The sequence below is a fragment of the Mesoplodon densirostris genome, chromosome 5 (genome assembly GCF_025265405.1).
Source record: "Mesoplodon densirostris isolate mMesDen1 chromosome 5, mMesDen1 primary haplotype, whole genome shotgun sequence".
Classification (NCBI taxonomy): domain Eukaryota; kingdom Metazoa; phylum Chordata; class Mammalia; order Artiodactyla; family Ziphiidae; genus Mesoplodon; species Mesoplodon densirostris.
The window spans coordinates 121,322,576-121,348,831 of record NC_082665.1 but is presented as its reverse complement, the minus strand read 5'-3'; the positions used below and the strand labels follow the sequence as shown (position 1 = coordinate 121,348,831).

Below are 26,256 nucleotides of genomic sequence, written 5' to 3'. Positions count from 1 at the left end.
TTTGTCTCTATGAATTTGTCTAGAGTAGATATTTCATATAACTGGAATCATACAATATATGCCCTTTTGTGTCTGGCTTCTTTCACTTAGTGCAATGTCTTCAAGGTTCATCCATGTCGGAGCATGTGTCAGAATCTCAGTCCTTTTTATGGTAGAACAATATTCCATGGTATAGACATAGCACTTTTGTTTATTCATTCATCTGTTAATGCAGTGGCCCCCAACCTTTTTGGCACCAGGGACCGGTTTCGTGGAAGACAATTCTTCCACGGACGGGGTGGGGGGGGATTGTTCAGGAGCTAATGCAAGCGAGGGTTCAGGCGGTACTGCGAGCGATGGGGAGCCGCAGATGAAGCTTCGCTGTCTCACCAGCCACTCACCTCCTGCTGTTTGGCCTGGTTCCTAACGGGCCATAGATGTCCGAGGCCCGGGGGGTGGGGACCCCTTTGTTAATGGATACCTGAGTTTTTTTCCACCTTTTGGCTCTTGTGAATGTACGGCGTGCTTTTATAGCCATGAGAGGGAAGAAAGTGGGACTGTCCACTGGGGGAAAAGCAGGCTGGGGTGCCTGACAACGTCAAGACCAAAAGGCAAGAGGGACTGAACACAGAGCAGGAGGGAGGTCATAGCCTTGAGGAAGGAGCTGGTGGAGAGGCAGGGAGCCAGGATTAACCCCTACAATGCAGCGAAGGAACTGGCTGAGCACACTGCTCAACTTGCCGAGTGACCCCGGCCGGTCCTGCCCCTCTCTGGGCATCCACTTCTGCACCTGCTCAGGGGCACACTGCAGCACACCAGATGCTTCTAAGGTCCTTCCAGTTCTGACAATCAGTCCACCAAGGTCTTGACCATCAGGTGATTAAACAGTGTAGAGCCTAATGAAGGACTCTATTTGGAGGATGGAGCCAGAAAGGGGACTTTGGAGATGACAAAGGTCCAATCCCCCAGGAAGGAGAACACGGTGCCCACCGCAGAGGGTGTAGGGAGTGCTGGCAGGGCCTGGGCCCCCCAGGGGCTTGGCTCCAAGTGAGTGTCAGGGAGGAGCAGAGAAATGGTTATAGCAGAAGCTAGAGAGGGCTTGTCTCTGCTGGGACAGAGAGGTTTCTGGAACCAGGCTGGCCCCATCAGGGAATTCTTTTGTGTTTTTTTGTTTTTGATGTGGACCATTTTTTAAGTCTTTATTGAATTTTTGTTACAATATTGCTTCTGTTATATGTTTTGGTTTTTTGGCCGTGAGGCACGTGGGATCTCAGCTCCCGGACCAGGGATCAAACCCGCACCATCCCACGCCCCTGCCCCCCCCCCACCCCGCCCGGCATTGGAAGGCAAAGTCCCACCACTGGACTGCCAGGGAAGGCCCATGGGAATTCTTAAACCAGTGGCGAAGGAACTGAGGAAGAGGCTTGGTGGGCAAGGCAAACAGGAACCTGAGTGATTTCTACAGCAGACCCTAATGACCTGTGGTCAGGTCCCTTTGAAGGACACAGCTTGGGTGGCGACGCAGCATGCCTAAGAGGCGGCGTGGGAGAAAAACACAGAACAGGGTCTCATGCCCATGCTACTAGCCGTGTGGCCCTGTCTGAAACAATGAACCACTCTGGGTCTCCCTCTCATCTATATGATGGGCAGCTCAAAAGCCATAATCTCTATGGCCTCCCTCCAGGGCCATTTCCAGGGCACATTGGAACAGAGAAGGGGTGTCGAGAGGGAGCCCTTTCACACTCATTCTTTCAGCAAATGTTTATTGACCATTGCTCTGTGCCAGGCATTGTGCTACGCGCCCTTCCTTTGGCCTACCTGATACCCAGGGGACAGACAGAAGAGAGAGCAACAGTATCTTCTTGCAGAGATTTGCAAAGGCTAACTGAAACAGCCAGTACAAATAAGGCTCCTCAGACAAACTACGCCCCCTGCAGTCTGGCTTGCTGCGAATGCCAGTCAAGAGTTGTGATCCAGCATCAGGTGCCTGGATCCCAGGTGGGACTCTCCAGCCCCTGGGAGGGGCCCTATCAGTGGGCTGGGAAGGGAGGGAAGAAGGTGACTGGGGTTCAAGTATAAGCTGGACTCACCTTCAAGCAGGAGTAGATCACGGACACAAATACCACCAAGGTCAGCAGCAGGAAACAGGTCAGGTAGAAACTCAACATGAACACGGAGCTGGAAGGAGAGAGGAGGTGGGGAATTCTGGGGCTCTGAGAGGCCCCGCGAAGGAAGCAGAATTTGCTCCATTTCTCCTGCACCTCCTGCCCAGTCTTGGGTGCCTGGCCCCTGACTCACTGAGGAGGGATTACTGAGGCTTATGAACCGATGCGGGACCTGCCTCCATAACGGTCTGGCTCCTGCCCTTCCTCCCGGTCTTGCCACTTTTCTGGGGGAGCATAGTCCACACAGGAGCCAAATGAAGAACGGGGTGACACCTGCCCAATATTTTGCCTAATTCTTAGCTCTCCATAGACTCAGTTCATTTAGCCTGGAAGGGCCCATTTTAAAAATCACCTGGCTGTTCCCTCTAGGTAGTCACTTATGGCCTGACAAGTAACTCTGAAGGCTGAACACTGGTTTGATAAATGGCCATCATTTATAGAAATGCATTTGTCAACAGCCCAACCAGCTACTCTGAGAAACAGCAGTGACATGTCCCTTTGGAGGGCAGAGCCTCTAAACCCTGTCCCCTTCCTACTGCCAGGCCACACAAGTCCCGTCCAGTTTCTGTTCCCCTAGCCCCACCCAGCTCCACAGCAACCGTGTAAACTGCAAGGATCTCCTGCTGCCTCTCCTCACAGAGGCACATCACAGGTGAGCTCAGTGTTCACAAAGGGCTAGTATCCTCGGGCGGGCGAAAGAACTGCAAGTGACTTTCCATCCGGAGCCTGCCGTGGCCCTCCTGGGGCAGGGGCTGGTCGAGGCACAGCACTCCCTACCAACCACAGGAGGCCCCAGAAACTCCTTCTCCCTTTCAGGGAGTGAGACAGCCTGACATGACAGGTGTTGTCAGCAGGTTAAAGGCAAGTGGAGGACATAAGAAGGCAGGTGAAGGCCTCTAGGGAGGCATCTTTGTTCCAGGCTCCCCCAGAAGCCAGCACTTAGCTGCCTGAAACAAACAAAGCAGGGGAGAGAACTCTCTTCAGAGGGAAAGAACCTTTAAAGTAGCTTTTAAGGCTTCCCTGGAGAGAGGACCGCCAGAGAACGACCTCCATCCATGCCTTAGCAGCTCCGAGCTGTGGCCAGAGGAGGGAGTGAAGCTACTGCGGGCAGAGCAGGGACCTGGAATAACCCAGCCCCAAGCCACGCTACAGAAAGAAAGAAGCAGCAAAGAGGCAGGATTATGCACCCAAGAGAAGGGGGCTCTCAGTTGCAATGGGATGGAAAGTCTAGGTTGCTTATTATACCTATAGCTCCATTTCAATACAGAAAATGAGTCCTATGCCAGTAAAGACCCCCAATCCCACCAGCTCTACATGGTCTCAGTGCAGGGGGCAATGGACATTAACTGCATAACCAGGGTGCAGCTGGCTGCCAGTGTCTGGTTTTCACCTGTAGTATCCTGACAGGGTCATAGCAGACACAAACGCAAGGGCCATCTCTTCAACGATAAGTGCCATTAAAAATAAAAGGCATTGAGTAATAAGACATGCCGACGTCATGTACCTCCTGATATGATGCCCTGAGAAAGACACATGACTTCTGTGGGATTCTTGTGAAAAATACATAACCTCCATCTAATCATGAAAAAGCATCAGACAAATCCAATTTGAGAGATTCTACACATTAATTAGCCAGTACTTATCAGAAGTGCCAAGGCCATGAGAGATCAGGCCAAGGAAGCATCACAGATTGGAGGGGACTAAGGAGATACAGCAGCTAAATTCAGTGTGGGGTCCTGGCCCAGCTCTTGGAACACAAAAAGGACATTTGGGGGAATGCTGATGAAATTAGAATACAGCCTACAGATTCGTTCATATATCATTACAGTGTTATTTCCTGATTTTGATTACTGCAGTTATATAAGTTGTCAATAATAGGGGAAACTGGATGAAGGATGCACAGAAACTCTCCGTAGTACTTTTGTAACCTTTCTCTAAGTCTATAATTATTTCAAAATGAAAAACAGAAGGTGTTGGAGTGAGGGGACTCTTCCAGATTAAGTTAGACTTATGAGACATAACCAAATGCATCCAGTGGATCTTGAGTAGATCCTGGCTATGAATAAACTAAGAGTAGAAGACATTTAGGCGGACAATTTGGGAGATTTGAATACAGACTTGGTATCAGATGATTGTAGAGGAACTGGGGTTAGTTTTGTTTGGTACATAAAGCATTGTGGTTAAGAAGCAAAATGCCATTAAAACAGGTGTATATTGATGTGTTCAGGGGCAAAATGCCCTTGTGTCTAAAATTTACCTTAAAAAATCAGAAATACACCTGAAACTAACACAACATTCTAAATCAACTAAAAAAATCAGAAAAAGATAGATAAAAAATTCTTGCAAAATATTAACCGTTGTTCTGGGACTTCCCTGGTGGTGTACTGGTTAAGAATCCACCTGCCGGACTTCCCTAGTGGCGCAGTGGTTGAGAGTCCGCCTGCCGATGCAGGGGACACGGGTTCGTGCCCTGGACGGGGAAGATCCCACATGCCACAGAGCGGCTGGGCCCGTGAGCCATGGCCGCTGAGCCTGCACGTCCGCAGCCTGTGCTCCGCAACAGGAGAGACCACAACAGTGAGAGGACCGCGTACCGCAAAAAAAAAAAAAAAAGAAAGAAAGAAAGAAAGAATCCACCTGCCAATGCAGAGGACACAGGTTCAAGCCCTGGTCCGGGAAGATCCCACATGCCGCGGAGCAACTAAGCCTGTGCGCCACAACTACTGAGCCTGCGCTCTAGAACCTGAGAGCCACAACTACTGAGCCCACGTGCCACAACTACTGAAGCCCGTGTGCCTGGAGCCCATGCTCTGCAACAAGAGAAGCCACCACAATGAGGAGCCCGCGCACTGCAACAAAGAGTAGCCCCTGCTCGCCGCAACTAGAGAAAAACCCCTGCACGCAGCAACAAAGACCCAACACAGCCAAAAATAAGTAAATAAATAAATAATTTTTTTTTAAAAAGAACAATTGTTCTATCTAGGGGATGAGTGTTGATTATATTGATTACATTTCTGTATGTTTGAAATATTGCATAATAAAAAGTAAAAAAATATGTGTATATATATATATATATATATATGTGCATATATACATATATATACACACACATACATACCTGGAGTGGTTATCTTTCTCACTTAGCCGTGACCCTACCGTGAATGACTACCTAACAAACACTTCATGTCCAACAGCCCATTTCAGAGTGGTCCCCTTGGAAGCCACAGGCCTCTCTCAGTGACACAGCCAGTCCTCAGAAGATTTCAGGAACACCTCTTAGAGAAAAGTCTTCAGAATCTGAAATCCATTCTTTGAAATATCTGGAGTAGCATAAAACCCTTATTTTTTAAAGATATACTGTTTTTTTGCAAGAACCAAAGGTCACGCAGAAACCAGCTTGGTGAATACTTTGGGTGACTCAATGGGCAACAGTGGTTTGTGTTAAAATGGGATGAGAGGATGAAGTGGAGAGAAGGGGTCTCCCGTGCGCTGGGCAGTACCCAGACAGAAGTTTTCCACCTGCAATGAGCACATGGCCTACCCATCATGGGGGAGGCAGACTCTTGGCTTCCTGGTCTCACTGAGGACAAGACTGTAAACTTTTCTCCCTGCCTAAGTAAACTCAGCTCAGACTCCCGCCTCTGCTCTCCTACCTGACCTCCCCTGCCACCCCTGGAGCCCCTGCAGCCAGAGGAGGGAGCCCGGGAGGGATGGGGTACTTACTGGGGCACAATGGTGATCTGGACAAAGCAGATGAAGAGGAAGACGAGCGAGGCACATGCCACGTAGGCACCGAATCGGTCATCCACCTGCTTGGAGTACTGAGAGGACATGGGCAGGGTGAGTGGGCGGAGGCACCTGGCCCTGTCTGCTCCAGCCCCCCTCCACCCCAGACACACCCGGGACAGCACACTCCCAAGACTTGGAAGACCCAGTCGAGAACCAGCCCTAGCCTTAGCTCTCAAGAAACCAGTCCACTCACTATATGGTGGTGCCTGTGGGGAGGGCCGTTGAATTATGTTAAACCAGAAACTCTGCAGGCTGGGGCACCATGAGAATAATTCATAATGATCATGGCTCACATTCCTGAGCACCAACTACATGCCAGAACACGTGCTGGGGCTTGCAACCATCACTGCGCAGCCTCACAAGAGGACCAGGAAATAGGCACAGGACTGCTGCTGTTTTACGTCAGAGATGAGCGAGCTGAGGAGCAGAGAGATCACTCGACTTGTCCAGTGTCACAGAGCTCATCTCCAAGGTCCTGACTCCCAGGCCCCACCCTTCCCATGACACCAACCAGCTGCACAAATAGCCGTGCTGGCAGAGAGTCACCCAGAGAGGGTAATCCATGAGTCAGTTCCATTTACACTGGTAAACAGACTAAGTTCCCTTCCCATAATTCTTCCCTCCTGATTAAGCGTGCCTCATTTGACCACGGCATGAGTTCACAGGAGCCCATGTCGACGGAACACAAGGGAGACCCTGTGACATGTAGCAAAGACCCTGGACCAGGGTCTCGTTCTGGCTCTGTCACTACTTCACTGGGTGGCCTAGAGCAAGTCACCCAGATACTCTAAGCTTTATTTTCTCAGGCACAATTTAAGGAGATAGGACAAAGAGCTCCTGACTGCCCCTTCCAACTCTAATGCTTTGAGTTTCCAGTGTGCCAAAAGCAGCTGGATGGTCCATTGGGAACTATAATAATAACAATAGCATAAAAATAATACAAATAGCAATGTTTATTGAACATCTACTATGTGGCAGGTACTGTTTCATGTGTTTTACGTACATGGATGTGTTTAATCCTCACTATGACACCATGAGGTAGGTATGTTAAAAATCCCCATTTCCCAGATAAGGAAACTGAGACACAAAGAAATTAAGATGTATCCTTTTCCACCAAGGAAGTCTCCCTAAAACCCCCATTTCCTGGGTAGGGCAGCATCAGAGCTGGGAAATGGAAGTGACAAGAAGGAGCTCTTTCCAGGGCGGAGACAGCGGGGGGAGCCGTCCTGTCGCCTCCTTCCCCTCCCCTTGGTCCTGGTTCTGCACCGGGGTGGGGGTGGGGGGTGGTCCCCCCCCAGGGTGCTGTACCTTCTTCTCTAAGTCAGGTTCCCTGAAGGTCAAGAGGAACTTGCGAACGTGCTCAGATCGTAGCCTGTCGATGCTCCTGGCGTCAATGGCACGGCCCAGAAATTCATCCACTTCATCCTCGGGGTTCGCACTTTCCTGGGCGTTCCTGGGGAGCAACGGGCGCAGACACAAGACAGGCTGACCACCAGGGGGCGCCGCTAGGGGGCCGGCTCAGCCCGTGCACCCGGACCCATCAGAGGGGCTTCATCAGCTCTAATCAGGGGTGGGGAAGCTGGGATTGACACCAAGATGGCCAGAAGCCCAAGTACTCACATGCGCAGAAAACTGCCCAAGGCTCAGACCCGCGGGCTGGGGGGGGGCCTCACTGACAATAAGTATTTTCTAACCCTATTGATGTATTATTAAATGATAATGATAATATGAATTATTCTCAAGGGTTTGTTTTTCTCCTACAGGTAACAGTCTGCTCTTCACTCTCTAGCTGTACTGTCATCCTGAATTGAAGGCTGAGACCAGGAGGCAAGACATCTGCCGCAGGGCCTGGGAGCCACCTGGCTGCTCTCGCCTGGCCCAGGGGACTCTCTGGGAAGCACGTTTCACAATCTTTGGGTGCTGAACTAAACACTCTACTTGTAGAGTGGAGCCCAGTCCTCGAGTGGGATTTCTGATAGCCCCTGAGACTGGGGAGTGGAGGAGAGAGACAGGCACATTCCTTCAGGGTGCTGGGACGTGACCAGGTGCTGGCGACTAATGTGCAAAGCCTGCATCTTCCTGGGAGCCGCATGTGTGTGTGTGTGCGTGTGCACATGCATGTGCTGAGTGTAGTTGTGTGTGCATACGTGTGTGTGTGCGTGGAGTGGAGATTATAAATGGGGGACGCCCAGGCCCAGCCTCTCTGCCGGGGGCCCGGGCTCCTCCACTGCTCGTCTCTCAGGTGCAGTGGGCTCTGTTCACTCCCAGCCAAGACTGCGAGACCTGGGCTCATTCTCCACGGAGTATGGAAACTGAGCTCCAGGCAGATTTGGAGACATCCCCCGGGCCGAGGGAGCTGAAGTGAGGAAGGACAGGTTACTCACTTGTCCTTGGGATCTTCAAAGCCCTAAAAGAGAGGGACGGAGAGAGGAGGAGAGGAGGATGAGAACCAAGGGGATGAAAACGGGGAGGCTGCAGCTCATCCCCTCTCCACAGTTCACCAGGAGCTTGGACACAGAGAACACTGTCACTCAGTCATCCCCTCCTTCCTTCATTTGGCAAATATAGCTGGGTTTGGGACAGGCTCCGCGCTAGATGCTGGGGGCGCACTGTGATTTCACTTCATCCACTGGCAAAATCCATTAGTCTAAGCTCTTCGTGTCCCCATACCCAACTCCTTGTCATTCCCCAAACCTTCCTTCACCATCCTCCTGGACCCTGGGCTTGGTGGGTCCCCTCCCAATTCTGCGACTTACTCAGATGGAAATAAGAGAATCCGCCAGGCCGATCAATCCCCACACGCCTGTGCACACCTGTGCACACACACAGCTCATGCACACTCACCGCCCCCCCAACTCCCGCCAAGCACATATAAAATCTCCTGGGACTTTACAAGTTTTGAGCTTAAGAAAACTAAACTCTGGTTACCTGCAACAGCTTTTCTGGTATCTGAGAACCAATGTGTTCTTATAAGGCTGGAGCTGGCTGGGGACCCAGGAGGTGAGGAACCTGCCTGCCCCGGTTTGATTACTGTTCTGATGTTCACACACACAGGGCAGGGGTGAGGGTGGGAAGGGCCCTTACTGGTTGCCAAACTCAAGGCCCTACCTAGAGTTCATCTATAAAGGACAGAAGTGTGTCAGGGTCTGACCAACTGGGGCAGAATGGAGGGAGGGGCCCCTAAAATGGGAAGAGGTGGGATCTGGGAGGCAGTGGGGGAGGCACAGGCACCCCAGGACAGGCGGCTTCAGGTTGCCAGGACAAGGACAGAGGGTGGCCTCTTGTCCCCGTGGCCCAGCATGGAACAGGCTGCTCGGCAGCCAGGGGGCTTGGCAAGTGTCGGGGGAACCCAAACCCCAAATGAACACAGCTCTCTTCATTCCCACTGAGGAGTGGGGTTTATGATGCTCTCCGCGAGTTGGAGCTGCCAGGCTCCGAAATAGACGTGGGGCCCATGGGCACTGAGGTGCTGTCTATTCTCCTCACCAGCTCAGGGCTCCCAGGGGCCTTGGCAGCCCCTAGTGCCACATCCAAGAGCCCAGCCGTGGGCTCTGAGCTCCTCCTGGGCTGCCCAGTGGTTGTCTTCCTTTCTCCTCGTCCTCTGAGAATCACCAAGCCCTCGGTCCAGGGCTGCAGGGCCCCGCCCACCTCACTGTCCCCACTCGAGGCTAGAGGAGTTGGGGTCTCTCATGTGAGTGCCCCTTCTGGGGGCAGGCAGGATCTCTAGGGCACAAGCTCGAGTGGGCAGCGGAGAGTCCGGACAGGCCAGTCTCTGCAGACCATGGCGAGGGGCTGGCCCGCTGATCTCCACCACAGGGGCCGGCAACGATTTTACTCAGAGGACATCCAAGCCATATTATGCCTACGCTGGTGTCTACAGCTCGGAACTATACCTGAAATATGTCTAATGAACCTCTCTCTGACTTCCTCCAGTGCTCCTTTGGTGGTTTGCAGGGGCTGGTGCTGGGAGCCAGGTCTGCTCTAGGCTCCCTGGGTGCCGGGCTGGGGTGGTGAACTGACCGCAGTCAGGGAACACTTTGGTGGATAAACCATGCTAAAGGGCCTTTAAGAACACAGGCCAATAAATAGATAAATAAATAAATAAATAAATTTTAAAAATGGGCTTCCCTGGTGGCGCAGTGGTTGAGAGTCTGCCTGCCGATGCAGGGGACACGGGTTCGTGCCCCGGTCTGGGAAGATCCCACATGCCGCGGAGCGGCTGGGCCCGTGAGCCATGGCCACTGAGCCTGCGCGTCCAGAGCCTGTGCTCCGCAGCGGGAGAGGCCACAACAGTGAGAGGCCCGCGTAATGCAAATAAATAAATAAATAAATAAATAAATAAAAGAACACAGGCCAGCAGACTGGGTTCCAGTCCCCCGACCTGCTTTCTAGTCCTAGGACAATGGTCCTCAGCCGGCAAGGAGGACATTCAGATGGGTTCCTGCCATTGTGCCTCAGCACTTCTGGGGAGCAGCTCAGCTCAGTGTTTCTGTTTGGTCCCCGAGTCCTCTCCTTCTGACCTACAGCAAGAGCAGAGGCCGTGGGCCCCTCTGCTCGTCCGCACTGAGGTGCAGACTCTGGTTTGCACGCCTACCCTGGCGAAGCTGCTGTGGGGAACACTTGGGCCCAGCCTGCCGCCTCTGGAGAATGCACAGCTTACCCGGGCCTGGTTAGTGAGCAGGAGTCCACATACGATCTCCCGTCAACCTTTTTATTAATAAAGAACCTTAGAGGACATCCCTGGTGGCACAGTGGTTAAGAATCTGCCTGCCAATGCAGGGGACACGAGTTCGAGCGCTGGTCTGGGAAGATCCCACAGGCCGCAGAGCAACTAAGCCCGTGAGCCACAGCTACTGAGCCTGTGCTCTAGAGCCCGTGAGCCACAACTACTGAAGCCTGCGCACCTAGAGCCCGTGCTCCACAGCAAGAGAAGCCACTGCAATGAGAAGCCCGCACACCACAACAAAGAGTAGCCCCCGCTCGCTGCGACTAGAGAAAGCCTGCCAGCAGCAACGAAGACCCAACGCAACCAAAAAATTAATTAATTAATTAATTAATTTTAAAAATACATAAAAATAAAAATAGTTTTAAAAAAAAGAACCTTAGAGACCTTACAACACTCATGCCTAAATCAGCACAGCTCATTACTACATCTTAAAAGCTGAGTAAAAGTTGGAACAAGATTTAAAGAAATAAACTGCTGACTACGAGTTACTCCCCTCTAACTGCTCTCAGTCACTGCTTAATCCAATCCCCTCCCCTCCACTGCATCTTTAGTGGAAGTTGGGGTAGAAGCTTTCTTTTTGCGTATCTTTCCCAAGGGTTTCTGGGTGAGTTTAACACCAAAAACCAATGGTGTGCCTGGCGGCTGCCAGATCCTGTCCCATCCCTGGCCTAGACACTGGGCAGGCAGGGGCCCAGGGGATGGTACTTTGATGCTGGCCCCTCGGGTGACTCTGCCCAGCAAGGACGGGGATGGGGAGCCTCTTCTCTCCCTCTACAGGGGTGTCCCCGAGCCTTCTGATCACTTTCCATTCCTTCCCCACTGGGCAAAGCAACCAACACCACGGAGGAGCCTTTCCGACAGCCAGTCTCCCGTGAGACTGTTTCCCCAGTTACAGCCCTTCTGCTAATTCTTCCAAGGTTTCTTGTCCTAACAATGATTAATGTCTGCCAAATCGGTGCTTATAGTCCAAACTGCCCCCTTGGAGACTCTGAAATACCTAGAGTCCACCTACACCAAATATCACTAAAGAAAAAAACGTTCCGAAGATTTTAAACAGAGAACGTACCAGCGGGCACCTTTCTTGCCTGCTGGTGGTTCTTCCTCTCCACCTCTGTCCTGCCCATCTTTTATTCCCTGCTCTCCCTCATCTCCTGCTCCCCCCACCATCTCCCCCTTACCCTCCCTGTCCTCCCGCTCTGGCCTTCCTGCTCCCCTGTCCTCCTCTTTCCTCCCACCTGGATGACAGCCTCCCTCCTTGCACCCCGCTCTCAGTCTCCCCCCTTTCCTCTCACTCCCTCTCTCACCTCTTGGCCGTCCTGGTCATGTGGGTATAGAGTCCACAGGAGATGATTCAAGAACTGGGGTGAGAACGGGGGGGGGGGGATCCAGCAACTGCTCTTTGCTTTGGGGAGGGGCCTGGAGGGAGCGGGAGTGGTGCCTGGAGCCCTGGGTGGCAGTGACCAGGCCTGGGACGTCTAAGTTCAAAGCCCTGGGGCAAGGCTGACCTTTCCCACTCTTCATCGCTTAGGACCCTGGTGTCCTGCAAGTTGTTTCTTTACCACCAAAAGTGAAAATGGTGATCTTGACTCGATTCACTTTTTTCTTCTGTACATTTTCCTTAAACCTTTGTCATCTGCTATTTGCTAGCTGGCAAGGAGCAGAATGACTGGTCCCTAGCCTGTCCCCTCCCTCAGACCCCTGGATCTGTCTGCTGACTCAGCTGGACTCCCATGGAGTCTCTCGCTAATCCCTGCTGCTGCAGCTTAAACCCAGTCTGATCCACAGGCCCCCAACGTGGGGATCCTAGTGTCGGCATGCCCCCCATTCCTCTACCGGGATCTGTGGGAACTCAGTGGACACACACACACACACACACGGCTTCCTCACCCATCCCTCCCTCAGAGTGGGCAACTCCTGCCTGGGTACCGGGCTGCCCTTGCCCTGAGGAGTGTGCTCAGATGCAGAAGCCAAGATCTCAGATGAAAAGAAAGAAAACATTGCTGCTGCACACTGACTTCTTGTCATCCCTCATTCTCTTCTTCCCACTCTCTGAAGTCTTCTTTCTAGCATTACTGATAGAACCCAGGCAGGGCGTCCTGAATTCGCCTGACCCTGCTGTGTGCAGGGTGGCTGAGGGTGTCTGTCCTCTGAGGCCGGCAGGGCCCCTTGAGTTGGAGGCAGCACCCCCGCCACGGCCTCTGCTCACGCAGCCTGCACGCTCCCGCACGAAGACTGGAATGAGCAGGGCGTTTCTCAGCACAGAGGGCAAAAAGACCATCACCTGGCACTTGCCAAAAAGCACGGGGATGGTTTCTGAGCGACTGGGCCAGAAGATGTGTTTCAACTGCCTGGGGAATGCAACAGATGCTGGAAGGTGTCTGACAAGCCTGTGCCCACCCAACTCCCCAGGGCTCCCCAGACAGTGCCAAGAGGCCCTGGAGGCTCTGTTTTGACCCTGAGTCCAGCCAGATGGGTCTGCTTCCAGCCTACACCAGCAAGGTCTGCCAAGGGGGAGGAAAGAAGGGGCTTCACCACTCTGCTCCAAAGCCAAATCCGGCATGCCAAGAGACGGTGGGGCCCACGGAGAAAGCCCAGGGCCAGAAGTCAGGCACTCTGTCTCCTGGTCCAAAGTCAGGGTGAGCCCCCTTCCAACGATTCCTTCTGTGGCTCTCCAGATCCCCTGGGTAACAGGAGGGGCCTGGCCCAGTCCTCACACCCACAGAAGGCCCTAGCCCTGGAGAGGGCGGCCCACACACTGCCCTGCCAGCTACTCACCATCCGTTTCATCTCCTTGGACACCTGGTTGCCACCCAGGTGGTTGTAGAAGGGGCGCTCAGCCCCCCAGTGTGGTGGGTTGTGCCCGATCGAATTGGTTCTCTGGCGATTCATCTTGGCAATCATGGCCTTCTCTTCTTTCTGGGAGAGCAACATAGATGCATCAGCCTGTGGGCAGGGCCCATCAGGTGAGCCCAAGTAGGGAGTCTCTCATTCCTCCCAGGTGCCTGGCCAGGTAGGGGTTAAGGCAGTGCCTCCCTCCCTTCTCTGCACAGCCCAGAGCCCTGAGGTCTGCCAAGATCCTAAAGCTCACCCAAGAAAGCACCTTAAATCCCTCCAAACTCCCCAACGCCAGCCCTGGCTGGGAGCTGGGAGCCTCAGGTGGGAGCAGCAGAACAGGATGACGAGGTTTGTCTTGTTAGAAAGCCAAGGGGCATGGGAACATCTGTCGCTGGCATAGAATTCTAGATGTGGGCAGAGCCTGGGTCTGAAAGTGCTTGGGGGGGGGGGTGATGGACGGAGAGGAAACATGAGATTCCAATTTCCATCCCCAAACAGGCATGTTCTAGCAGAGCGGGTAGTAGGACAGGCCCTGCAGCTTCTGGAGGTTTGGGTCATTAGAACGTCAGATTCAAGGGCTGATGCGCATTGCACAAATCCACCAACGGGGCCTCAGCCAGCTCTCCATGTGCCAACCACAACCTATCTGTCCATCCATCCAAATGAGCTTGAGGTGGAGGGTTGGAGAGGCCCTGGGGGGACCTGGGTGGCCTTCCCTTCAACTCCCTCCCTGAGCCTGGGAAGGGAGCCGGTCAGATCAGAAGCAGAGGGGAGGGGACACAGCCTGCTTCAGCAGACACTGCCCTGGGTCGGGGCTGGAGGGGTGGGGGGTATCCTTTTCTGTCTCCATTTCATCTTTTCTGAACCACTTGTCAAGCTAGAAGAATCAAGACCCAGAGAACCCAGGGCAGAGGGTAACCCTTCAGCCTGGGCGGGACAGGAAGGTGAGGCTAGAGGCGCTATGGGCCCAGCAGAGAGGAGGAGTGTGGGAGGGGGCCTGGGAGGATTTCGGTTCATTTATACTCCAGCCAAACAACAAGCAAATGCTTTAAAATGAGTCTATTAAGCCACTAAGTGCTTTCCCCAGAGTACCTAAACCCTCCCATCCCTCTTTCCGGATGTCTGTGGCAGGGCCTGATACCGCTCCCTCAGAGGCACGCCGTAGCCAGGTCCTGTGTGCTGGGATGTGCTTCTGTGGAGGGTGAAGTGTCCCTCTGCTGTCCCTCTCAGGGTGGACACCTGCCTCAAAGAGCTCTGCCCACCTTGAAAAATCTACGTTTGCTGTCTCCAAGACTTCCTCTGAACTTTTCTCGCAGCTTAATTTTGTCTTCAGTCTAATTCCTTAGGAAAGAAACAGGGAAGCTTTTCTCTATCAAAGGGCTCTGACCAATAAGTAAATTCAATTGAAAGATTTATAAGTAAAAGGCATTTTAATCTAAGGAAAAATGTAAAATATAAAATGTTCTCCTCGTTTGCTTTAAAAATTAAGAACATGGAACGTGACACTATTAAAAATAGAACACTGAAGTCTGCTAATAATTCAGTTTTATATTTTGGCAAGTGTGGGCTGAGACAAAAGAAGGAAGAAGAAAGACTGGAAAGTGCAAGAGGGGAAAAGACAGAGTTTCAAGAAACAGAGGTTAGATAAGTACAGGCGGAGAGAGAGCGAGAGCCACCTAGTTTAGGCAACAGACAAGGAACGAGATGGAAATAAAGGACGTGGTATACAGAGTTCCCTGATGCTTCTTTTCCATCTTGTGGCCTTCTGCTGTATTGTTACTAACCGATCTGAGGTCTGTTGCTTTTTCTGCAACAGAAGCAAAATGAAAACCTCCCCTCTTTGCCACCAGCCTTTACAAAGCCTCTGCAGCTCTCACGTCCTTCCTGAGATGCAGGAACCATGACTGCCTAAGAAGTTCAGGACTTGCCTCAAGGAAAGAGTGAGAGGAGAAGGAAGCAGCAGGCTAAGAAACACTCCTCCCCAAAGAATGAAGCCCTCCCACTTCCCCACCCCAGCCCAGCCCTCGGTCCCCGACCCGCTTCTGGGTGCAGCGCAGGATGAGGAAGGTCTCGATACTGTGCTCTTTGAGGTAGGCGTTGCGCTCGCCCCCACCGCCCGGCTCCACTTCGTAGTCGCCATTCAGGTAGTTGAGTGTGGCCTTGGTGATGTGGATGCGTCTACGGGTAAGGGGGGAAGCAGGGAGAGGAGGGCAGCAGACGTGAATTCAGAACCCCTGCTCCCATGCAGAACCAAACTGTAACCAACTCAGTCATCATTCGAACCCCAGGGCCCCAAACTCTGGCTCAAATGCTAACCCCTACCTGGATCTCTCAGTGGACTGTATCCCTCTAACCTCATCAAGATGGCACGGTGGGCCCCTCCCCAGCTCGTGTTCACTGAGACCACACCGCATCACATTGGCATCACGTTATTACAGTGATGTAACACATCGGCCTGCCGGGAGAGCAAGGCCTCCGGTCTCACAAACTTTGCAAACCTGCTCAGAAGCCAGCAGTGGCTCCTGCTGACTGCAGGACTGCGCCCAAATTCCCCAGCCTGGCATGCACGTCCTTAACACAGGCACTGTTTCTCCCACTGGTTCCTAAAAGGCCATCTGCTCCACTTGCGTTCCCTGGAAGTACTGTGTTTTCCTCTGCCTGTGCCCGTCCTCAGCCTGGCTGCTCCCCCGACGCTCACCTTCCTCACCTGCCCCCATCCTGCCCCGTCTGCCAGGCCAGCTGACCTTCCACCTCCTGGCCACCCCCGGAATTATCCAGGGGTCCTCCCTCCTCTAGAAGCCTACCCTGACCTCCCGCGTCTCACGACAGGCCGCCAGGTTCTGTGTAAATATTTTCTGGGTGAAGACTGGGTGAAGGTTGGGGCCACGCTCCCTACAAGTTGCCATGTGTGGCGTCAGTGCTTGGTTACTAGAGGAATTCCACTTAAATTCTGCCAACCCCAGGGCTGCGGCTACCCGGTCCTGCCCACCCTAGCCCTTTCCCCATGACAGCCACCTGGGTGGGCCGGGCGGGAAGCTGCCCTCACTCACTCACCCCGCCTTGCCTCCAGCCTCCATGTGGTTGGCCAGCGTGACGTCGTTAGACCAGACGTCGAACTGCCACTTCCTGAGGCCAAGGACACCACAGTGCACTCGCCCGCTGTGGATTCCCACACGCATGTTCACGTTGACACCTGTCACCTCCCGGACCAGCCTGGGGATGGAGTAGGGGTAAGGCCGGGAGGGGGTCAGGGCCAGGCGCAGAGAGGTCAGGGAGCGTGAGAAGGTGCAGGGGTCAAAGACTCATTTCTCTCCAGGCCAGCCCAAATCCAGAGTCTGAAACTGTGCATCCTGAAGGGCAGGGCTGGGCCCTGGTGCTCAGGAGCTGAGGGCTGTGAGAGGCGCTGCTTCCCAGCTTTCCCGCAAGGTGGCGCAGTGCCTCACACTACGTCCCAGGCCCACTGCTTCTCCCCAGCTAGGGCACCTGAGCCAGCGCTACCGTAAGTCAATAATTAAGTCGTGTTCTGAAAATGCAAGCGCACGTTAGTGCCGATTTGAGTGGACAGGAAAGTTATAGTCACTCCAAACCCCATTCATATAATTCTCAGATTTACCCACATTGTTGCTTCTTCGACATTAGCAGGATAATGGAGAAAAAGAGAACATAGGCCCTGCCCAGGAAAGATAGGGGAGTTGGGGCAGGTGCAGGGGACCAGGGGTGCTCCACATGCTAGAAGACAGTGCCAACCCCATCACATGCACCACGTACGTATTCGGGGCGGGCCGCCTGTAGGACGGGGAGTGGGATGGAAGCTCTACAGCTCTGGGTATGCGTCTGGGGCCCGGGGTCTGTGGAAGAGGGAGCCGGTGCTCTGGGGGGAGGGTCACAGTGTGCACTTCTTAGGGACCTGGACCCTCCTTGGCTCCCTGGGGATGGACCCACTCAGCCAGCCATGGGGCCGGCAGTCTGACTTGGCCTGGTGGGCAGGACCACCATGTGGCCTCCAGCTCTCACCCCAGCCCACCACCGAGAGGCTGACACCTACCACAGGGAATATTTATGTCATCCATCTATTTCTCTCATCCTGGGATCAACTCTGCAAATACCTCTGCTGGAGCTGTGCCTTCCATCCACAGGACCTCTGGCCACTTGCTTAGGTTGATATCTCTCATTCTACCTTTTTGGCTTCACTCCAAGGCCACCTTCTTCATGAAGCCTTTCTGGGTCCTCCCAGTGAAATCAACTGCCCCCTCCTGGACCCTCCCACCGCAGTTTGCCTCTCTTACCTGATGGTGTCCACTGGGCATGCCTGGTATCAGAGCAACGGGAGTCCTGGCCCCTCAGCAGGCTCTGTGCTTCCAGGCAAGGGACCCCCTGTCTAGCCTGGGCACACAGGGGCACTCGGCAAACACTGCCGAAAGGAACTGAGCCAAAGAGGATGGACCCGGCCACCTTCTGGGACAGTTACTCTGACCTCTGACCTTGCCCACTGTGGCTTTTCCTTTGCCCCACCCAGTCTACTTCTAAAGCTCACAGTTTTGGAACCTGGACGCAATCTCTGGCCTACTCCCTTGGCTGACCTGTAAGCTTGGACTGTCCATGTTGCTTAATGACCGGGGCTCCTTCTGTGGTCAGCAGTGACCAAGAATCGGCCAAAGATCCTGGCTGTTATTGCTCCCAGGGAGGATGGATTTTCTTAAACGGGAACACCTGTGTTTGCATCCACCTGCCTAGCAGTATTACCCTGGGGAGCCGTTTAGCCTCTGTGAGCCCAACCTTTCTCATCTGTGAAGAAATGGGACTGGTGACTTCTACCCCTGGCTGGGTGGTTGTGAGAAGACATGAGGCCTGGAGTGCAAGGCCCTGCCATGGCACAGGGTACAGCACAGCTGCCAGCCAGTCCTCCTTTCCCGGAGGGGTGGCTCCATACCTCCTGCTGCCCTGGAGTCTGCAAAGCCCTCCCTTCTTCCAGGACATGTCCCTCTGTGCAGAGCTTCCCAGGCTGCTGTGAGCACAGGAGCCCAGGAGAAGGCTCAGAGCCTGGAGGTATGAATCAACCCTCCGGTGTGGCCAGGGTCCTTGGGAGGTGGCTTTGTCCCACTATTTCCCTGCTCCCATCAGTTCAACAGGAGTCAGTTACGCGGGCTATGGGACAGTCCTCCTGCAGATGGGCGGTCCCACGGGAGATGGACAGTGTCCCCACAGGCAGGCAGTCACCCTGGAGACGGGCACTTACGAGATGGCCTCAATCATGTCCATGCCCATCTCCACGCAGCAGTGGGCATGGTCAGCCCTGGCTTCAGGCAGCCCTGAGACGCAGTAATAACAATCTCCCAGGATCTTAATACGTAAACAGTGATTCTCCTGGAAAGCAAATTAATTTTAAAAATTAAAAATAGTAGGAAAGAGAAGTGGGAGGGAAAGAAACGGGAAGCAAACAGATTCACCCCATGCCTGGAATAACTTGCCTTTTAGGGCAGCGAGCACAGACCCAGTGCCGGCATGAGGTGTGGCCCCAGCCTGGGGACAGGCTTATCGGGAGCCGTGGGGGACGGAGGACAGGCTGAGCCGCCCTTGAGAAGCATGCCAGCCACCCCAGGCTCAGGAACTCACTTTTCTGGCCACAGCTGAGGCCCAAGAAGAATACAGCTGGTCCAATGTGGCAGCAAATGGGGCAGACTCATCAGTGTGAGAGGTCCCGAGCTGAGAGTGAGGGGCCCATCCCACTCCCAGCCCTGCGACACGCTCCGACTCTTGACCTAGGGTTCTACTAACAGTTTTATGACTCTCCTTTTATGAAAAGACTGAAGCAGAAGTGAGATTTAACCAAAGCTCGCCTGACCCCCAGCCTGAGATTTTTATCCAAGACAGTTCTGCTAAGCCAGCAAGCACGTGCGCGCTAAGACAGCCACAGAGCGGAAGCACCCGCCCGCTGCAGGGTCACCCTGCAGACCGCAACCGAAGCATAATTGGGATTGAGATGGACTGTCATTAATCACCAATTCTGAGCTGTCCAAGTCTGCTTCCCAAAGGTTATTTCGTGAAGCTGGTATGCTTGGACCCAAGTATCTGCGTGCCCTGGACTCTCCTTTTAAGGCCCTTCCAAAACCCAAGGGCCGAGCATGTCCCCGTTCACCTCGCCCACATTCGGTGATAAAATCAGTGAGGTGTGAGGCCCAGCATCAATGCCCTCGGAGGCCCTTGGCACCGTCTCTCATCCATGATCTGCCTGGTGTCCTGTGACAGCCCAGGGGACGTGTCCACCTCTCAGTGGACATTGCAGTAAGTGGGCCCCGACATAGGACTCTCCAAAGGCACAGAGCATCGCTCAGAGCCACGAAGGCTGGGAAAGGACGGCAGAGTATAAACAGGGACTAATGAACGTGTGTCCTTCACCACTCCATGCCCGGGGGGGTCACTTCCAATCTGTCCCAACGTGGAAGAGTCCTCTTTCCATAAGTCTCTTGGGTGACACACAGCTGTCTGCAGGCCAGCTGAGATTCAGACTCATTTATTTATTTTTTTTTATCACTCTGGCCACCCTCATCAGCAAAGGGTGGCTCTGTGGCACCGAATTTGCTCCTTCAAACACAAATTCCACAAATTCAGGGGTCAGGGCAGCATTTCCTGCAGGCCTCACCACCCCTTTCCACTGATGGAGGGCTTGCTCCCTTGTGACTGGTGACACTGTGAGCACCTCTGAGTGTGCAGCGGGGCTGATGTGAGGTGTGAGGACACGCAGCCACAGCCTGTACGGCCCCGCCTCCCCAGTTCCCGATGGCGGACTCCGCAGCACCCTACCCCAGGCAGCCCAGATCAGGCCACCCTTCCAGCCCCAGCTTGGGTACACGGGGTCCCCAGGGCAGTGGGCAAGGTGACTCACTGCAGCCAGCTTGTCGAAGCGGGCGAAGAGCTCGTTGAGGGTCATGACAAGCTCCTGGGCAGTGCACTGGGACGCCAGGCTGGTGAAGCCCTCGATGTCAGCAAACAGGATGCTAGAGAGACAGGGGGGAAGACCCCCGTGAGGAAGGAAGGTCAGGGGGACACAGCTGGGGCCACCCTCCGCCTTAGGAGGGCTGCCAGCCAGCAAGAGTCCTGGGAGCTCCAAGCGGCTGCTGGGGAGGGGAGAGAGCTGACGCTGGTGTTCTCTCCCAGCTGGTGGGGAAATGCCGGGCCAGCCCTCCTTTCTGTATCTCCCTGCACCCTCGCTCCCACCCAGGAGGAAAGGGGGGCCGAGGTGCATGAGGCCTGGGGGCGTACGTCTGCCTGAGGCCATGCAAACAGGGCCTGCTCCCCTCACCCTCAGCCACCTCTCAGGCCTGCCCCCCATTTGACTCCTGAGCAGCCCCCTCAAGGTAGCTTGGTCCAGGAGAAGGGTCTTTGGTTCATCTTGTCTGGAAAGTGTTTCAGGCCCTAATGGCGGCCATACAGAGGTCTCACTTCCCAAACGCATACACAGGGAATCCAACCTCAGGCCCTCCCTCCAAGGGAGTCCTCTAGACGAGACAGAATAAAGAGGCCCAGGGAGGAGGGAGAGGAAGACACAGCCAGTAAGCGTCTCTGGAAGCCCCCCAACTTGTCCTGCCAGCTCCTTCGGCCTCATCCCCGGGGCCCTCAGGTGCACCCGCTGGTCCCTGCATTGCACGCTGTGATCTTTCATCTGTTCCCGAGATTGAACGTGTCTTTCTTTTCTTTCAAAACAGACTACCAGAGGTGAGGCCCCAGGGCCAGAATGTGTAAGGGCCCCAAGAGTTTTTTCTTAAAATGGACACAGAAATGTACTAACTCTTGTGGGCTGAGATGCTCCTGGTGGCTGGGCACGGGGGCTGGGGTTTCCAGCCTGCCACCTCACTGAGCCCTCCAGGCAGCCCTGAAGGAGGGCCTGGTGTCCCCATCCCAAGATGAGGAGCCTTGGGGAAGAGCCACGGATGGTAGCTTGGGGGCTCTTCCCCACGGCCTCTGCTCTCTCCTCTGATCCACGCGGCTCCCGAGGCTCCAGACTGACAGTCTCGCTTCAAATTAGAGTGTAGAACTAAACATGCCTTGTCATTTTATTTGGAAAATGTGTGTTCATGCATTAAGCATATCTTTTCATTCTGCTGTCTGACATCTGGGGTCTTCCCCACCTGGGAAGCCTGCCTCTCCCAGGCCAGCCAGTTCCTAGAGATGGTCAACCACTCGCCTTGGAGTCCAGAGCCTCCCACCCCAGTCAGGTTCCCACACCTGGCCCACCACTCCCCTGCCCTACTCACCCCAGGGACAAGTGCCAGGTAACTCGGACAGTCCTACGCCTCAGAGCCCACCGACATTATTCAAACTAGACAATCCCAAGCCTGCTTACCCTGCTTCACCCATTCCTTCCTGCAGAAACCACAACAGAGGCTCTTGCCCACGTTTCCCCTCTCGCTGCCTCCTCACTGACCCCTGTGCTTCCCTGTATGGCCCCCCAGCCCATGGCGTAACGCATCCTCTCCTCTTGGGACCTGTGAGTAACAAACTATCTTTTCAGTGGCAGCCGTCTCCTGATCTGCTGGCCTCACCATACCTGGATAATAATAACACCTACATTTTAAAATAGTTGGACATTGTTCTAAGCACTTTACATGTATGAACTCATTTAAGCCTCACAACCACCCTTTGAGGTTGGAATCCTTTTCGAGGTAAGAAAACTGAGGCACAGAGAGGTCGAGTCACCTGCCCAAGGCCACACAGGCTTGTATGGGTCCACAATCCAGGAGTTAAGCCAAAAAATACTATGCTGTCTGTTGGCCCCATAGTCATCTTAAATGAGTAAAAGCACAGTTCACTGGTCTGGCATTGTATATGGAGCAGAGGGAGGTGGAGGGACAGGTGTGGGCTGCCGTAGGCGGGCAAGTACAGGACTCCAACGTGAGGGGGCATGCTCTGCACCAGCTTACACGAGGGGAGGTGGGAGCGCATCTCGGGGCTTGGGCTAGGCAAGTACAAGAAAAGTACAGGAGGGCAGCCCCCCGGCCCCGAGCCCAGTGCTGCTTCCCAGCTCCGAGGCTCCTCCGGCCACCCTGATCCCAGTCCAGACCAGCAGACAAGTGCAGGAGGAAAGCCAAAGAGGATGGGAGAAATGGGGGAGCTGGCAAGAGAGGAGACAAATGAGGGGGACGGAAGCAGAGGTGAGGAGGAGGAGCAGAGAGGAGAGACTGTCAGCCCACAGAACTCAGAAATCAGACAAGCTGCTCCAGAGTGGCAGCCACGGGGCAGGGGCTCAGAAGATGAAAGGGAGCCGGAGCCCCCATCAGCCTTTTTTTTTTTTTCCGGTACGCGGGCCTCTCACTGCTGTGGCCTCTCCCGTTGCGAAGCACAGGCTCCGGACGTGCAGGCTCAGCGGCCGTGGCTCACGGACCTTGCCACTCCGCGGCATGTGGGGTCTTCCCAGACCGGGGCACGAACCCGTGTCCCCTGCATCGGCAGGCGGACTCTCAACCACTGCGCCACCAGGGAAGCCCCCCCATCAGGCTTTGATGCCTGGTGTCTGGCAGACAGGCTCAGCACCCCGCCCGGGGGAGTCTGTGGGCATCCACACTGGTGAGAGAGAAGCGCGTGAAGGGAAGTGGCCATGCTTCACACGCTGACCCCAGCTCCTCAAGGAAGCTCAGACCCCTGGCCCAGCCCACCAGCCACCTCCCTGGCTCTCAGTCTCTCAGGAGCCCCACCCCACCTGGGAAGAAGTTGGAAATGTCTCTCCTGGTCTACATGAAAGCACCATGACATAGTTGTTCTGGAAATTCTTCTTTAACTCTTAGATAATCAAAGCCAAGGGGAGTTGGGGTCAAGATCAGGTGTTCCAGAGTCACGAACACCTTTAATAAGTGTCAGTATTTCGAATGCAAAGCCGCAGGCACCAGGCCCAGCAGCTGTTCCACACTCGGTCCCAGGCTACAGAGCAGAAGCCTGGCTTTGGGGGCTGATGAGACACCCCCATGGTGGGAAGGAAAAAAATCTCCAAACCCGACAGAGGCAGGAACGCTATTGGGCAGGGTGACCCACAGCACCAAGCCAAGGAGAAGAGGGAAGGAGGAAAACAACGGGCCGCCCCTAGAAGCACTAGGCAGACGTGTGTGGACCAGGGCTTGGGGGCCTCGCTTCACTGAGCCCTGAGCCCTGCAGCTGCCTGAGCTCACCTAGCCACTCAGCCAGGATGGCCTCTGCCTGCCACATGGGCAGGCCTGCAACCCTTCTCCTTCTCCACAGGGACCTGGCTGGGCCTAGGAGAGCACTTTCTCCACTGAAACTTTCATCTGCTAGACCAGTGGTTCTCAGAGCTGGTGTCCATCAGAATCCCCCTGGAGCTTTTATATGGAGAAGTCCCGGAGCCCCATCCCCAGAGATTCTGACTTCATTGGCCTGGGGTGGGGCTCTGCTATTGATTGGTTTTGTTTTGTTTTATGGTAATCTTCCCTGGTGATTCTAATAGGCCGCCAGGGTTGAGAACCAGGGTACTAGTTTAAATGTCACCTTTTCAAGGCTTCCTCCACCCTATTTAAATCTACAACCCCTCCCATATGTCTAAGTCCCTACTCTACTGTATTTTTCTCCATTGCACTTTTCACCATTTATTATTTATTATTGTTGTTGTTATTTATTATCATGCTCCTGTCTGCCTCTCCCCACTAGAATGTAGTCTTTGAAGGAGGGATTTTTTGTTGTTGTTTTCTTTTTGGCTGCATTGGGTCTTTGTTACTGTGCACGGGCTTTCTCTAGTTGCGGCGAACAGGGCTACTCTTCGTTGCGGTGCGTAGGCTTCTCATTGCGGCGGCTTCTCGTTGCAGAGCACGGGTTGTAGGCATGCGGGCTTCAGTAGTTGTGGCATGCGGGCTCAGCAGTTGTGGATCGCAGGCTCTAGAGCGCAGGCTCAGTAGTTGTGGTGCACGGGCTTAGTTGCTCTGCGGCATGTGGGATCTTTCTGGACCAGGGCTTGAACCCATGTCCCCTGCATTGGCAGGCAGATTCTTAACCACTGAGCCACCAGGGAAGTCCTGAAGTAGAGATTTAGTCTATTTCTTTCAATACCACATCCCGGCCCCTAGTACAATGTCTGGCACACAGAGGAACTGCTCAATAAAATTTGCAGTGGAATGACTGAATGAATGAGGACAGGGCACATCTTCCTTGCCCTCTGCTCTGCTCATCCCCCTACACACACACACACACACACACACACACACACACACACACCCAGCACAATACCCAGCACAATACCCAGCACATAGTAGGTGCCTGTGTTAGTTTCCTAGGGCTGCTGTAGCAAAGTACCACAAGCTGGGCTGCTTAAGACAACAGAAATTTATTCTGTCCCAGTCCTGGAGGCTGGAAGTCTGAAGTCAAGGTGTTGGCAGAGCCACACTCCTCTGCGACTCTGGGTAGAACCCTTCCTTTCTTCTTCCTGCCTCCGGTGGTGGCTGTCAATCCTGATGCTCCTCACCTTGCAGCCGTGTCACTCCAACCTGTCTCTGTCCTCATAAGGCGTTGTCCATGCGTATCTGTGTCTTTGCATGGCATTTTCCTCTTCCTATAAGGACACCACTTATATTGGATTAGGGGCCCACCCTCTCCAGCATGACCTCATCTTAACTTGATTTCATCCACAAAGACCCTACTTCCAAATAAGGTCACATTCACAGATACGAGGGGTTAGTACTTCAACATATCTTTTAGGAGGGCACAGTTCAACCCACACGGTGTCTAATATATATTTGTTGAATGGAAGAGAATATTCATAGTGTAAAGCAAGGAAGAGGCAGGACCAGTAACTCTAGTAGCTCTTCCTCCTACCCCACTGGGCCTCTTGAGGTCCCAAGAACGTTATCTGAGACACGAGTGTGGGGAGCCCCGGGCCTGGCACCCAGCAGATATCCAGCAGTGTTCATGGAACAAACGGTAGAATAGTGATGGAGCCCAGGCATCTTTCTGGTCTGTGCCAGAGGACATCGGAAACAACATCCATGTGGACGGGACCTCCAGGTGCCTTAGAAAGCCTGACCCTCCGGGACTTCCTTGGTGGTGCAGTGGTTAAGAATCTGCCTGCCAAAGAAGGGGACACGGGTTCGAACCCTGGTCCGGGAAGATCCCACATGCCGTGGAGCAACTAAGCCTGTGGGCCACAACTACTGAGCCTGCGCTCTAGAGCCTGCGAGCCACAACTACTGAGCCTGCGTGCCACAACCACTGAAGCCCGCGCACCTAGAGCCCATGCTCCGCAGCAAGAGAAGCCACTGCCACGAGAAGCCCGCGCACTGCAACAGAGAGTAGGTCCCGCTCGCCACAACTAGAGAAAGCCCGCGCACAGCAACGAAGACCCAGTGCAGCCCCAAAATAAATAAATTAATGAAAATTTTAAAAAAACTAAAAGAAAGGTTGACCCTCCCTCCAATCTGCTGGGACCTATTCCTCCGTAAAAGAAGTTCTTTCAACAGCTGCTGAGGAATCAGGGAGGGGCAGGTTGCTGGTTCCCTTCCTTCAGGTGGTGTGACAGCGACCAGCAGCCAGGGAGAAGGTTGCTCCAAGCAAGGCTTCTAGCTGGGGCGGAGCTGGGGCGGGTCCCACGTCTACGCCCTGCAGCCTCTGCTCCACGCTGATGGAGACCCTGGCACCTCCACATTCCACCACCTCCTGTCACAAGCAAAGTCACACTCCTCTGCCTCCTCGGGGGAGGCTTCTGCTTCGTGTCTGTCACTTCTGGAGGCTGCTCTGTTTTACGAGGTTTACCCAAAGGCAGGCTGTCTGTTC

General features: G+C 54.0%; 1 protein-coding gene across 1 annotated transcript in view; it reads right to left on the bottom strand.

Moving 5' to 3' along the window:
* Positions 1–26,256, bottom strand: part of ADCY5 (adenylate cyclase 5) — a 154,818-nt gene that overhangs the window by 28,592 nt on the left and 99,970 nt on the right. The window contains exons 4-12 of the mRNA XM_060100158.1: positions 20,378–20,489; positions 18,731–18,858; positions 16,549–16,707; positions 15,531–15,672; positions 13,435–13,575; positions 8,318–8,340; positions 7,242–7,386; positions 5,868–5,965; positions 2,070–2,157 (exon numbers count right to left, since the gene is read on the bottom strand). Coding sequence (XP_059956141.1) covers positions 2,070–2,157; positions 5,868–5,965; positions 7,242–7,386; positions 8,318–8,340; positions 13,435–13,575; positions 15,531–15,672; positions 16,549–16,707; positions 18,731–18,858; positions 20,378–20,489 — 1,036 coding nt within the window. The remainder of the gene's footprint in view (positions 1–2,069; positions 2,158–5,867; positions 5,966–7,241; positions 7,387–8,317; positions 8,341–13,434; positions 13,576–15,530; positions 15,673–16,548; positions 16,708–18,730; positions 18,859–20,377; positions 20,490–26,256) is intronic.